General features: G+C 34.4%; 1 protein-coding gene and 1 long non-coding RNA gene across 10 annotated transcripts in view; one reads left to right on the top strand and one right to left on the bottom strand.

Moving 5' to 3' along the window:
- The window catches only part of LOC126923852 (CCR4-NOT transcription complex subunit 6-like), a 407,221-nt gene that overhangs the window by 25,846 nt on the left and 365,435 nt on the right, over positions 1-15,940 (bottom strand). For 7 of the 8 annotated variants that reach the window (XM_050737754.1, XM_050737753.1, XM_050737764.1 and 4 more), the window contains one exon: positions 10,110-10,178. In XM_050737754.1, the coding sequence (XP_050593711.1) occupies positions 10,110-10,178 (69 nt within the window). Of the gene's footprint in view, positions 1-10,109; positions 15,806-15,940 lie in introns of all 8 variants that reach the window. The other variant, XM_050737794.1, reaches the window with a different exon arrangement.
- Positions 6,662-15,940, top strand: part of LOC126924062 (uncharacterized) — a 128,883-nt gene continuing 119,604 nt past the window's right edge. For both annotated transcript variants that reach the window (XR_007713402.1, XR_007713406.1), the window contains exons 1-2: positions 6,662-6,800; positions 6,879-7,154. This is a non-coding gene — a long non-coding RNA (uncharacterized LOC126924062). The remainder of the gene's footprint in view (positions 6,801-6,878; positions 7,155-15,940) is intronic.

Genomic DNA, 15,940 nt, shown 5'->3' with positions numbered 1-15,940 from the left:
GGAAGTCCTAGATGATTCACTTAAGATACGTAAAGAGCAAACGTGTTCGAAGCACATACACGTTCATTCATAATTATCAGCATATCTGTTGAGTTTCATAGGAAACGTGATAATTAGTAGGCGGAGAGTTTTTATGCGAATTTATGTTTTCGAGAATCTAATTAAAGAAGTATAAACCAGGCAGACGATTTTCTTATCTATTAGGTTGTTTGAAAAGTTTCTTTCGTTTTATAAGGAAACAATAGACGTATAATGTTTTTTATTTTATATTAGTTTATTGAATTATGCACGAACATAATAGAAATATAACGAAATAGGTCATACCTAATTCAGTAAAATAATATAAAACAGAAATTGTTGTCCATCAAAATTTTTTGTTTATTACTTAATTTGTACTTTACAATTTGTCCAGCTGGATGTTTGGTAAATGTTTCTAACTTAATTGCTAAATAGCATGTGGATGGCTACTCCCAGCAGGATACATCTTCGAGTTTGACTATTTTATTTCTTCAGTCAGGTCTGTGGGGTGTTCTCTCGAACAAAAGTTTTCTTTTCTATTTAATTTGTACTTTACAATTTGTCCAGTTGGACATTTGATAAATTTTTCTTACTTAATTGCTAAATAACTTGTGGATGGCTACTCCCAGCAGGATACATCTTCGAGTTTGACTATTTTATTTCTTCAGTCAGATCTGTGGGGTATTTTCTCGAACAAAAGTTTTCTTTTCTATTTAATTTGTACTTTACAATTTGTCCAGTTGGACATTTGATAAATTTTTCTTACTTAATTGTTAAATAATATGTGGATGGCTACTCCCAGCAGGATACATCCTCGAGTTTGACTATTTTATTTCTTCAGTCAGGTCTGTGGGGTGTTTTCTCGAACAAAAGTTTTCTTTTCTATTTAATTTGTACTTTACAATTTGTCCAGTTGGACATTTGATAAATTTTTCTTACTTAATTGCTAAATAACTTGTGGATGGCTACTCCCAGCAGGATACATCTTCGAGTTTGACTATTTTATTTCTTCAGTCAGGTCTGTGGGGTGTTTTCTCGAACAAAAGTTTTCTTTTCTATTTAATTTGTACTTTACAATTTGTCCAGTTGGACATTTGATAAATTTTTCTTACTTAATTGCTAAATAACTTGTGGATGGCTACTCCCAGCAGGATACATCTTCGAGTTTGACTATTTTATTTCTTCAGTCAGATCTGTGGGGTATTTTCTCGAACAAAAGTTTTCTTTTCTATTTAATTTGTACTGTACAAATTGTCCAGCTGGACGTTTGGTAAATTTTTCTTACTTAATTGTTAAATAACATGTGAATGGCTACTCCCAGCAGGATACATCTTCGAGTTTGACTATTTTATTTCTTCAGTCAGGTCTGTGGGGTGTTTTCTCGAACAAAAGTTCTCTTTTCTATTTAATTTGTACTTTACAATTTGTCTAGCTGGACATTCGGTAAATTTTTCTAACTTAATTGCTAAATAGCATGTGGATACATCCTCGAGTTTGACTGTTTTATTTCTTCAGTCAGGTCTATGAGTTGTTTTCTTTTTAGTCTTCTGTCTATGAGAGTTTTGCTCGCTTCAGCAGCCAGCTGGTTTGGATATATTGCTGCTCTTTCCTTGTATTTTTCTGCGTACCAGCCGATAACCGAACAGAGTATTATATCCTATTCAAATAAACTTTGTGTCTCTCTGAAAGATTTGGATTATTCATTCATGTTGAGGTTTTATCTTGGAATAAAGAAAGGAAACGCGTGAATAAATGTATGATAAAAACATATTTAAGTAAGTTTAAGTACAATGTGTATACTAGTCCAGATCCTCACACTGTCAATGTTGCTTTACGAGAGAGCTCCAAAGCAATGGGCCTTATGGTGTATTAATACAATTACGAAGATTGACCCGTCTATATTCCGCTGCACCATCTTTGCATCATCGTTTGCTCCTAGAAAAAGCTGCGAGGCTAAGAAGTCCTTCAAATTGATTTAAAGCTAAACAATACTTAATAGCTTCGAGGACTAAGAAAACTAAACACTAGAGAAGATGTAGAGTTCTCCTAGAAGTGAGAATCACTTCGACAATTCGTACACCGTAACATTGGTCTGAGCAGGATAACTGGCAACAGGCCAAGAAACAGAATAGTTTGCTCGCAATTAGATATATCAAACGGCGAATGTTTTCATGCCTATGAATCGAAGATATAGCATCCTCTTTGGATACAGAATCCCTGCCACCTTTTCCTGCAGATAACAGAGCCCAACGTACCATCCGTAATTATCTGTAATGGATAACTCGACTGCCTCTTCTAGCTTTGCTCTGGCGGAACAAGGCTCGAGCGATTAAGACTGAACTCTCTTCGCTGTTGGCGTTCATTACGTTACGTTGGTTCCACGCAAACGGATTAACAGACCAGGAAGGAAGATTTCGAAAGCCTACTTTATTATTCCGGCACGTTGCTCCATTCGATCTATTTCGTAGCGCCACAATTGCGGCCGGTTTCCGATAAAAGGACGCGCCACAATAAACTACGTATCTTTGCTTCAAGATTTAAGCGGCTGCCAGACGACGAGAGTTCGTGTTAAGCGCATCTGGTCTTACCGGTCGCGTTTGTCTTTAATACTCGCTCGTTCGCGTTTACTCGTATTCACGCTGCTGCACGTAACTTTGCAACATCCCTTATTGAACAGCGAGTGCAGGTCTCTTCGGACTTGCAGTAATAATATATACGAAGGAGACTACGAGGACGGTGGAAGAAGACTTTGAGAGTACGTTTTTTACCAAGCAGATATCATCCAGCGTACGACTTTCCCGTTTTCTTATCTTCAAACAATAATTAACATCGGACACTAAATTGGAACGTTGGAAATTAAACAGTCGTCGTGTATCTTCAAGGTAAATTGCTGTTTAACGCGCTAGATGTATCTACTGTGCCATTATCTTGGTTGGAAAATGGTAAATATTAATTGTGTCTTTGAATGTACCGTTTTTGGTAAGAAATGTTTTTAGTGTTTAAAATTAATCCAATAAAAATGTACAGTCCAGCGTAGATATTGGTCGAAGATCTCAACTTTCATGGATTTCGAATCAGCTTTGTATCAAGCACGTGTTTAGTCTAAAGAATTCTTGGCAATGCTTTGGTAATATCTACAATATTTTAAACGATATTTCGTAGGAAGAAAGTTCATTCGATGTGAAGCTAATTATAAATATCGAAGACATCGTCAAGCATAGATGAAACATTGCCTATTTAATTGTTGCCAATTAACTCATTCCCTCTCAGTCTCCCTTTATCGTATTATTAATTGATCATAATCCTCTGAATAGCTTTGTTAATAAATTGTCGACTTTGTTAATAAATTACTTTCATCTGATACACGATGAATGGCTGTTTCCTTATGCGAGTTGTAATAAGAAAGTGATTGTCAATGGCAACGTAAGCTATGAAAGTGTTGCTTCCAGCTTCATTCATGGTTAGGCACGGCATTTCCGAGGTCATCGATGCCATGACCTGGCTCAATAGTCGTCAAACCAGTCTCAGGAAATCCGAACAGGTTACTTAATTTACCTTCGCTAGCACGAAGCCACCAATGTTATTAACAGTACCGAAGAGAAGAGATGATATCCGGTCCTCGAACAGCGAGAAGCAGTAAAAATTTGAATAACACAGATCAAGATAAAATTAAATAATAAATTTGAAACGTCAAACGTGGTTTCCATCGTTAATGAAGTCATTATCAAGACAAACGATCGATCAGCAAATATACGTACTTATACTTATCATTAGCACGTATACCGTGTAAATTGATACGAAACAGCATAATTAGCAAGAATCGTTTATTTGAATAGAACTTTTCTAAGCCGAAGAAATATTAGCTATTTCGTAACGTGGAACGCATTAATAATATTCACTTTTAGAAGAATCAAAAGTTGTCTGCTTGTGACTAGACTTCGAATGATTATACAAATTCATAGTTTAACACTAGAACTACCGATAGTTAACACGGAGCTATTCTACCAAAATCAGACAAAGTGACTGGTCTTTAAAAAATACGTAATAATAGAATATTTTTATATTTATTGATTTATTACTTTCTTACAAAAGCAATTTTATGTAGTACATTTTTGCTATTATTAATCCATCTGGGACCATGATCCCTAAACGAGGGTTGACACATTTATAAAATTGTAGAACCAGTCGTTTCGACTGCTGTGGTATTTCTAATGTTAGCATCTTAGCGATCAATCCGGAATTTTCCTGATATTTGATATCATCATATTGAATGATATGCAGTAGAAGTTTTAAAATATTGGAATATTGGAAGTTGTACAAAACGAGGAAATTGGTTAATTAGGGTTCGACAAACAGATTACAGGACTCTTTTACACTTTGACAAGTACCAGTCATTTTGACTGGTATTGGTATAAGTAGCCTTGAAACAATATTATTTTCAGTTTGAATATATAAAAAGCAAAATAAAATTCATTATATTATTCTTTTAGTTATCGTTGTAAAAGTCATTACATCATTGTGGAAAAAGATATAACATGAAGAAGGAATTTTAAAATAAAATTGTAAAACCAGTCAATTTGATTGGTGTTGTAGTTCTGGTGTTAAGATTTGTTTCGCTTATTGAAGATTCTACCGTGTGCTTTAAACGTTCTTTGGAAAAGACTTATTGAAGAAAACTAGATTTTTATTTCAATGGAAGCCAGTTATCAATAGAGCTCGAAAAAGTTTCTCAAAAAATGAAATTATTAAAAGATATTAATTTTTAATTGACCCATTATGAACGATTCAATTTTTGTTTGGCTGTCAGTAAACGTTATCGATGACGAAGATTTAATTTTTTGAAACTTATCAATAATCGTTATCGATGGCCCGAATTTTATTTTGGTTACCGATAATCATTATCAATGGCGAAAAACCTTTTGTTACGTTCGACTACCATAAGTCTTATAATTAGTATTTTTTTACTTTGTCAATGAATATGTATGAATTATCAGTAATGTTAATAACAGCTGACGATAATCGAATGTAGGCAGAAAAATTTATTGTCGTTGATAATGGTTATCAGTAACGAAAATAAAATTCTCGTCATTGATAACGATTAATGGTAACGACAAAAATTAAATTTAGTAAACAAAATTAAATTTCCCTTATCGATAATGACCATTTGTAAACAAAAAGAAATTCTCGTTATCGACAATGACTAACCAAGATTTCTTAATTAAAAATATTAATTTTTATGTCGTAACGTCTAAAATTTGCCTTATAATAGTCATGTCTGTTTAGTAAGATAAATAGAGAAAAGAAGCTACAGTTCGAAGTCATAGTTCACATAAATAAAACATTAGACTTTTGGAAAAAAACTAATTTCTTCGGACAAAGGAAAATTCATAAATTCAATTTTCGACGGTACAGACGTGCTGTACATCGAAATGGCTGTAACAAAGATGGAAACGACTAGAGCAACGATTATATATACTGAAACAACAATAATTCCAATAAAAGTCTAATTGTATCGTTATAAACGTGGGAATGATAATGACGCATAATTGCTGTCTTCCAAAGAATACGTTCGTGAGCGGCCCATAATGATCATGATTGTCAGGGTCGTCACGAGAAGTGCAAGAAGTAATTTGCACGGTCCTGCTGGCATAGTCGTTAGTCGCATTCCGCGTTGCTGCACGTACGGACTTATCACGACCAACAGATTTCAAATAATTCCACGTGTTTCGAGACCACAATGCAAGACAGGAAAAAGAGTAGTCAGCGGTATACTAGTGGCCTATACTAGAAATTTCAGGACTCGATCGACCTATGCTTTCTAATTGTATCAAATGAATTTTCGTTGAAACCATGCAGTAGAAATTACAAAATGGAAAACCACGTCGAAACGTTTTTCATTGTCCTCTCGTGTTCAGAATCCACCGCCGAAGCGGTTCCCCGTGCAGTAGCTGCACAGTGCATTCAGCAGGTTCCGTATTATTGAGAACACAATTTTTGAGGCGCATGAAATTTTATCATCTATCATTCAAAACAACACAAAATCAAGAATGAAAACGACGTTGATCGCATTTTTGTAGCCAAGGCGACTGATTCGCCGAATTCGTGCCTCCCGGCCAGACTATAGTTGATCATCAGACTGTAACTGGATCACTTTACGCAGACCAACTTGATCGTCTTTTGAAAAGCATTCGTAGGGTCAACCGGAGCACGTACCAATTACGAGAATGGTTTCTCCTGCATGGCAGTGGTTCAGTATACTCGTCGTTGATTACCTTCGTTCTATCATTCGTTTCCATCAGCAACCTTTTGCTGGAAAATCGGTTGCAGCGATTGATCTTTCACTCTTCCATCTTCTACTGCCTGGGTTTGGCGCCCGCTGACTTGTTTCTGTTTCCAAAGCTGAAAGTGGCACTGCAAGGACAGAGTGTTTGGAAGATGTAGAAACAATACACAAGAACAGGACAGTTCTTTTAAGTTCAATAAGAGTCTTTTAAGTCCAATAAGTCTTTTAAGACTAATAGATAATGAAATTTCATTTATCTGAAAAGCTGTGTTCTTAATAACGTTGGTCCCGGAATTTCTTGATCGAACTGCGTATACGGGACACCCTGTATATTGCAGTGCAGAAAAGCTGAAGAATAATGGAACGTTTATAACGAAGCGTTTAAAAGGCTGTAATTAAATAAACAGATCAAAGAAGAGATAGACGAAGCTAAGGGAAGAGAAGAGATTGACAGTACAATCGGGTCATTGGATGTAATAACAGCGGCCTATTATTATAAGTAATGAATAGCATGACTCATAATGAAATGATTTATCTCATTTATTCCATAGTCAATCAGACAATGGATTCCTTTTAGTTGACCACAACAGTGGCGATGGGAGCGATGGCAATAGCGACGGTAGTGACAGTGGTATCGGCAGAAGAACGGTTGTTCGCGCTGTGTCTTTCTGGCACTGGGTTTCTCTAGCTCTTTCACAATACCGTGGCAACGTTTGCAATAAATCTGTGGTGTGGTGCGATATGACAATCGGCAGACGTTTCGATGCTACGAAACTCACTGATGCTGTGATTCGATGTTGATTGACGGCCAAGGTATTCGTCGTTGGATTAGACCACGTCATCTGGTCACAAGGTACCATTTATTATCGTTACAACGTGCTTTTGTTAAAACAATTTTCTACTTCGTACTATACAATGTTTAATAATCTTTTAATTCAAACCTCTCCATTAGATCTCCATTATTAGAATGGCCTAATATTTAGAGCAGCTACCATCCCAATATTGAGTTATTTAAACAGAACGTCTGTTAGTGACAAATGCTGTTACTATTTTTCATATTTTTCTGTTTTAAATACCATTCTTACATATAATGATAGGGTGTCTTAGTTAAATGAGTTCAGCTAAATATCTGCCTTATTTCTGGGTGTATGAGAGTATTTTCTTGTCAGGACAAAGTTCAACTATTTGAAGCTTTGTAATGTGACTTGTGTGCAATACAGTTTTATGGAAATGATTGCACTGAGAGGCATCATCGTGTTTTGATATACGTAAACAAAGATGTACTCAACAGCATACCTGGCTATTGGGTTTGGCAACTAAGTAAGTACAGATTTTGTGACATTAGGTGATAACCTAATGCCAACCCAATAGCTCCAGTACACCTACAACAAATCATGAACTTACATTCTACAAAGATTGTCAAAAGTACTTCATTAGAGGAATAATAGAGTAATGGAACGAAGAATAGAGACTTATCAAGCTATGCAAAGTCTGTAACAATATGAATGATGACAACCTGGCTTTACTGTTGTATAGATAAGATCAAGTAACATTAACTCGATTAAGAATAAGACACAACTCTACCTTGTTATCAAAACCGAGCTAAATATTTGTGATAGTTAAGGTATATTGAACTTCATCGAAGGTATCCTAATCGCCTACCTTAATTAGAATATTAGAAGGGTACAACATGACCTAACAAACCATAAAATTGAACAACACGCTATCAAAAGAAGACTGCGACAAAAAAGCTCCAGATTTTTTGAAAGATATTGCTTTATAATAATTATGTGTTCTGTCTCACTGAGCATTCTCACCGTGGTCATTAATAATCTTAGGAGTTACACACACATCTTAAACACAGAATAAAAAAGAAGGATGACGTATAGTACTAGACATGTGGCTGATGCTTGTATTCTATTTAATATAAGTAGGAAAAGAAGATGATGAGCTGCTAACAGTAAACAGTGGATGAATAATATTATACGTATGTTTCTTAACTAACGTGCCATGCTGTGTGAGCCACAGGTGGCCTACATGTACTATATTTTCTGTTTACACGGTTCATGTTTGCAGAATAAACAGATAGTTTATTATTGTAAAATATTTCAAATATTTACGGATAATTAGCGATTAATTATGCGTGTAATTACGTATTGGTAACTATGAACAATAGAAATTCTCCATTTCATGTTTTATGTTATATCATACAGAATGACCACTTTAAACGCATATATGTTATCCATTATTTCATTATCTATTGAAATCGTTATTGTTATTTCAATCAATCAATGTTGTTATAAATTGTTATATACAGAGATATCAATAGCAATGTATTTTTTTAAAATTATCCTATTATCATCAATTTATTACACATTTCACGATGTATTCAACGATATGAATGGGACGTGAAGAATATGATCGATGTACGAACAGCAATTTCCGGTGTCTTTATAAATGTTTATGCTAAGTTTTAAATTGGATAACACGGAGACGATGGATAATGGATTTAGCAATGAAAAGAAAAGCAAGAAACTAATCTTGAGAGCAACTCGTCTGCGTGAAATTCGTTTGAAATAAATTTTCGTTTTATAGCTACATATAAAAACAGTCATGGAAAACGTTGCAACTAAAGTATCGGAAAATGTTTGCTTAAAAATCATTAAAAAAGACAGCAGTGGTTTATTTTGGTTACTACAAGATAAAATTGGAAAATTAACAAATTGCTATGTATTTTGAGTTGCGTTCAACAATGATGTGCATGTTCGGACAATAATTTCAAATGTAGCTAAAATATTTGTTGCATTGGCTAAATGTGAAGTTTGTTTTTTCGACCGAAATTTATAGGAAGCTTATATGCAATGACATAATTACTACGTAAAATCCTACAAAGCTGCATTTACTGTAAAAAGCGTAGGATATCAAATAGGAAAAAAGTGGAGTCTATGTTATTTGTATTATGTATTAAAAACGTCAGAAATATTAGTGTTAAGTAGTACACCATACCGTAAAGTCTCTAATAAACTCCAAAAAAGCGATGGTTTTGTTTTGTCGTATGTTTACATGTATCTGTGGTAAAACTACAGTTTTACTATAGCTGTTTGTGCTCCAAACATCAAGATTTTAAATAGAAAATACAGCATGGGCCACCTGTGGCTCACGTAGCATGAACCATATTAATTAAGATACATATGATATCACTTAATCGCTACTCATTGTTAAATTCTCATATTTTCAGATACTACGTGTTCTTTAGTGATTTATAAATATGGAAAATGTGGAGAAGCAAAAGAATAAACTTCATTTCATTACATTTAGTCAATGCAACAAGTATTTTAATTATATTTTAAATTATTGTTCAAACATGCATATCATATACATTATTAAAGGTATCGCGAAATACAGAACGATGATTTATTGACTTTGCAATTTTATCTTAATAATTGAAATAAAACTGGACTTTCAATAATAATTGAAATTGCTTTAATGAATTTTACAGAAACATACTGTGATGTTTTAATTGCGACATTTTTCAATATCGTATCTTTATAAGTACTTACGAAACGAATATTCAATTCAAATTTTCTCTATTAGTTTTAATAGACAGTTTTAATAGACAAAATTGTTACAGGAAGAAACTTGCTAACAAATTAATATCGCCATCTTTCTAAATAGCACATGTGCATTTCAAATAATATTTAGTACTTCCAACAAATTAGGTTTGATCTTGGAAATGATCAAGTTTCTTAAGAAAATCATTTATATTTCTCAGATTAATTTCCATATGTAATAAATTTATGTAACTTACATGTTGGCCTTGTCCTATTCGGTCTCGTCAATGGAATCCATGGTCTTTGAGGTGGATGATTTGCAGTAACTGAAACAAGAAGTTTGTGTTAATTAATAAAGGCAGCGCCAAATTATAAAACGTAATTAATAACGATTACATATTTATAAATTAATTTACGCATTTATCAAATTATATATATGTATATTATACACGTGTATTTTTGGAAGGCTTATTTTATTTATTTATTTGTATAAAGTGAAAAATCAGCAAGTCATTTGTAATCATTTTGAAAATTGAAAGCCATTTTAATATTGTGCAAATAATGAGTGCATTTAATGTGTGCGATTAAATTTTCTGTAGTTATTCACTGAAATATTTACAATGTTTATTACGTAATTAAGATGAATCTGTATGAGTACCAAACAAGTATCAAATCCATGCACAGCAATTAGTTACAGGTGTATGCTGTCAACTTAAGTACCATCGAGTTAAACATAGCATACTCCCAATTTACAACAATTGCATACAATACGAAGTGATATTTTAATTATTAACAGTATTTTGCGATATATTTTCGAAAACAAGAACCGTTATTAAATTAGAGAAAAATAATTAAAAAATTCCAAGTACTCGATAAGAGATGGTAGAGTTTAATAAATAATAATAGATAATAATAATAGAATAAATAATAAAAGAGGTAGTTTGGAGTTAGAGTAAGAATGTATTCACAGACCAAAGTGTTCAATTTTTGGAATTTTTTAAAATTTAGTGCTAAAACACTTGATCGATATACAGGATGGTTGGTAACGATTGGTGGTACAAGCGGAAAGGGGGTGATTCTACGCGAAAAAAGAAGTCGAAAATATAGAATAACAATTTTTCGTTTGAGGCTTTGTTTTCGAGAAAATCGACTTTGAATTTTCGCTCGGTACGCGTGCACTTTATCACGTCTCGCTATAACGATCTCACTGTAGATCGTTGTCTCGATTGACGTTATGTTGATAAACACTTCCAATGTGTTAGAAAGTGTTCATAGAAGTTTAATTAGAAGAGCAGAAGTATGTGTTTGGCAGAATGGGCAACATTCTCAGCAATTTTTGTAATAATAAACTTTATGATTACTTCATATTATTTCATTATGTATTCCTAATTTTCCGTTACGGCAAAGACAAACTTAAACTGCGATAATATCCATCGAGACAACGATCTACAGTGAGATCCGTTATAACGAGACGTGATAAAGTGCAGGCGTACCGAGCGAAAATTCAAAGTCGATTTTCTCGAAAACAAAGCCTCAAACGAAAAATTGTTATTCTATATTTTCGACTTCTTTTTTCGCGTAGAATCACCCCCTTTCCGCTTGTACCACTAATTACCAATCACTCTGTATAATTCCATCGATATATCAAAGTATACATAATCTCATCAATTTTGTCTACTTGAAGTAGTTCTTAGCCTGCTTCCGTATCGAAATTATTTGTATTAACGCGTAACTTTTTGAAAGAAATATAAATGCTATTAAAAATGATTATCATTATTTCCATAGCGTCATACCAGCTGTATATTTATGATGCATTAACGAACCCCAATTTGGCTAACATAGTTGAACAAGAGCTACGTGAACCGATTTGCCAAATAAGTGGCTGATATATAGGTTACGTTTTATAGTACCGTAAAATGACCCACTTCTCGCAGAAGCTTTAAAAGCGGAGCAGTAAAACAGAGAGAAAGAGGGTGAGTCAGGAATCGGAATATATGAAGAGGTACATAGCGGAGAGCGTTAACGACTCTCCGGAAATGGCGGTAACAACCTTGAAACCCAGAGACGTGACTCAACTCTGGCACAAATGGCGGTACATTAGACAAGTGGCAGGAGCAAAGTACGACGAGGCGCGAAGGTAATCAAAATTAACAATTCAAAGCCTCTGACGTCGTACTAGTCGTAGAACGTGTTGAAGACTCGGCAAGAGTGCTCTTGCCTTCGTCTCCTTATATCCGTAACCAACCAGCTAGTTGACAGACAGAGTTCGGGTAGTAATCTTCCAGTTGAAGACCAGTTCTAACGAAATTCCTCCAACATAGAGAAGCTGGAACTCTCGACTCGTAATTTGTTCGTGTTGCCATTCGACGCAATTCATTTGCTAAATTTGCCCTACGTCATGTCACGACGTACCGCTGTCCTCGACAGAATTCCAAGTTGGAGAACGCCGAACCGGAAATTGAACTTAACTTTCTATTTAGTTTTCGCAGCCAGTTCCAGAAGTTCACAAGTATGTAGCAGGATCAATTGCGGAAGGCCTGGCGAACGTTAGAGAACGCGCTCGTCAAGAAACTTTCGACAACTTTAGCTTTCTCGTCAGTCGCGCAAACGTAGGACGGGGAAAAAATGTTTCGTTCTGTATTAGACGCACGGGCGTCTACTAAACGCTATCCTGTTTCATTCTTGAACGAATTCTATGCAGAGAAATATTTGACGCAAAGTGTAACGTAAGTACAATCGTTCGTCGTATCTTTGAATGGGAATAAATTACGTCAATGGCAATTTTGATAATTTTCCGATAATCAGTGTGAGATAAATTGCACAATTCTGAAACTTCTAATTGCGTGTTAAGTAAAATTTGAGTGAGAAAATTGTACAGAGTCGAAGAATGATCAACTTCGTCTTATCTTACTGTGCCCAAACTATTGTTTAGTCAATTGGCTAATCTTGATAAAATAAACATAAACGAATAACTAGATAAGATAAAGATAAGAATTAGATGCGAATTACCAAGTAAAGAAGGAAAAGAAGCGCCTGTGAACTGGTTAAGAAAACCGTGAATAAAAATTGGGAAGAAAGGTGCCTAATCTATAGTTTCTAGATCGAGGTACTTTAGTTTGGAGTAGTTTACATTAGGATCGAATAAGTAGGTTTAGCCAACACAAGTAGACGGATGTTAGCGATAAGAGTAGATATCGAGTACCAAAATGACATCCACACTAATAGGACACTAATGTGCAGTATACGAATTAAGAGTGTCAGGTCAAAGAGGTATGATGTATTATATGATATATTATATTTGATATATTATATTGTCCCAAAAGTTTCTTTCGTTTTATAAATAAAAGAAATTTTAGAAAGAAAATTTAGAAATAATACCTACACAACAAAATATATGACAACCTAATTTAATGAAAAGCCAAGTCCCACCCTGTGACACCTAGAGCTTAGGATTACATAATAAATAACAACAATAACCAGATAAGATAGAGAAACAGTAACTGATGCGTGACTTTTTTATGGCTTTTTCAATTTGAAATTCCATGTGCATAGAAACGAATACACAAGATGAACCACACAAAGCATTGCAAACTACCTTTTCTGAAACTGCTGTAGACTTGCTTTTTTTAATTAAATGGGATACCACAGTTAATTATTTGGGGCATAACAAATTCCTTGCAGGAGGAGAAATAAAAAATGGAAATTCTGCTGCCTCAATTTTTCAGGTGTTAATTGTTCGTTTCCATAAAAGTTACAGAATGTTGTTTAACGTTTGCAAAGTACTTTCATGTGCATCAACTAACCATGCCAGACCCTTTCCATCCTAGTTTTCGTCTTTGATTTTCGGTTTAATTCTTTAATCCCCTACTCCGAGCTGTACACTGTCCAACTTGCTTTTATATTACTGTTTGTTCTATTTTATTTATTTGTTCTGACACGTTTAGTTCACAGTTGTCACCTGTGATTTGTAATGCAATTTATGTCCATTCGTATTCATTGTAGTTCGTTTCATATAGTTTGATACAAGTAGTTTGTTTCATCGTATTCTCTTACGTTCGACGTCTTGAATGGCCTTTCATAAGCCTGCAGATTCACTATATAATTTAATATGAATTGGACGAGTGTTGCAGCAACTGAACATTCAATGTATTTGTAATTTATTTCTTCTGGTAATAAACGCTCATAGGAAACAAGAACTAGCCATCATGCTATAAATGTTGTACTATAGACATTTTGTAAAGAATGCTCACAATTCTCCTTTGTAATCCTATTAACAGAACCTCGAGATAATCCAGTGCCAACAGTAACAACGTGAATATAAGTGAGTGGATTTTTTTCAAAATGAATAAACACTAAAAAAGCATCGTCAGCATTTGCAATCAGATTAGATCTATTTCTTTTCTTCCTGCAATCTTCCCATGAGTTCTTAAAGTCTTTTCAATGTTATAAAATATCTTTTACGTCTCACTGGATATCTCGCAGTGCGCACACACAATTGCAACGTTACGTTCAACGAACATGAAGAGTGTATCAATCTTTTTATTATACGAATACATTTTTCGTTATCTAAGGGCAAAGCGAGACACTGAAACAGTTTTAGCAGCGCGAGCAATGCATTTGTTTATCGTTATTTCGCAACGTGAATGTTCCCATTTTCTAAAAGTGTATGAGGAAATATACGTTGTTTCTGAATGCCTTGATGTAATCCAGACCCTGCGCAAGTTACGTTCCTCATATGTACATTCCGTTTGTAACGCGTTTATGGTCATTAAATTTGCTATGATAAATATTGCAGTCATCTATTGCATTCATTTAAAAAATATAAGCCTGAAGGATATCATTTTTCCACTTTAATATTCCGATGATCCATTCCATATTTTGGAATCCAAGGCCATCTCAAGATCGTAATATTCTATTTCGCTTCGTTGGAGGTGTCAGAGAAAGCAGCGATAGCTTTAACGAGACTACTGATAGAATAATACAGCTGATAAGAATTAAGAAGAATGACAAGACTCGTATGTTTTTCAGGAAATAATTACGAACTTTGTTACGGTCAATTTAAGTGGAATTTAAAGCAATGGCAATGGTAACGTATCGTGAAATATTTCTTCTTCTCTTTTTTAATTCCCAGGTTGTTTATATACTGTTACGACAATAAATAAATCTTGCGTGGAACGTTGATACGCAGGTACTTGCTCGGTAGCTCATAGCCATACTTAGTACTTGATTATTGTTAGCTATTTATGTTTACCGAGTGCTGAGTTAAACTCAACTAGCTAAATCGCGTTAGGAGGTCTGTTGGTTGGAATCTCTTGAGTTTCCTCTTTACTCCACTTTCTACCCAAAGCGTTTTTGCCAATTGATTAAAAGATGAGAGTTTGTTCTCGTGTCTGCTTGCGTGGGTAATTTCTTCTTTAGCGGATGCTATCTGCAAACCTCTGCGTATTCAATTATTTCCAATCGAATAAATACACGATGAATTATAATCATTCTACAATTCTACGTTCACGATCAGTGTCTATTAGATAGGAAAATTAAATTCTAATGGTCTGCAACGAATATTATAACCATGTTGTAGACAATACAGAAGATACGAACCAATCAGCTCAATATCTAACAGTTACTCACGATTGTCCTCCTATGCTAAAACGTTTGCTTATTGTTATGTATAAGAGGAGGCGAACGAACGTGGAAATTATAAAAAACTACTCTGCAATTTTAGTTTCAAACGTTTGCTTAAACACCTCTATATTCGGTACAGTGTTTCCAGTGTTTCACGACAAAGGATCGTCAAAACGATCGCCAAGGATCATTTTTATATGAACTGAAGTATCATCTGATGCTCATAATAAACTCTACTACGAGCTCTACCAAATTATTAAGTTGTCCGAAAAGTGTCTTTCCTTTACAGACACGTCTTTTACAACAAGATATCTTTATACAAACATGAAACCTAATCTGTCGAACGTTGTGATCTTTATCTTGGTAGAATAAAATGGATCATACGTAATTCGATAAAATAATATAAAACGAAAAATGTTGTGCATCCATTATTTCCTTATAAAACGAAAGAAGCTGAAGTATCATC

The sequence above is a fragment of the Bombus affinis genome, chromosome 2 (assembly GCF_024516045.1).
Source record: "Bombus affinis isolate iyBomAffi1 chromosome 2, iyBomAffi1.2, whole genome shotgun sequence".
Classification (NCBI taxonomy): Eukaryota; Metazoa; Arthropoda; class Insecta; order Hymenoptera; family Apidae; genus Bombus; species Bombus affinis.
This window is presented reverse-complemented; position numbering and strand designations above follow the sequence as displayed.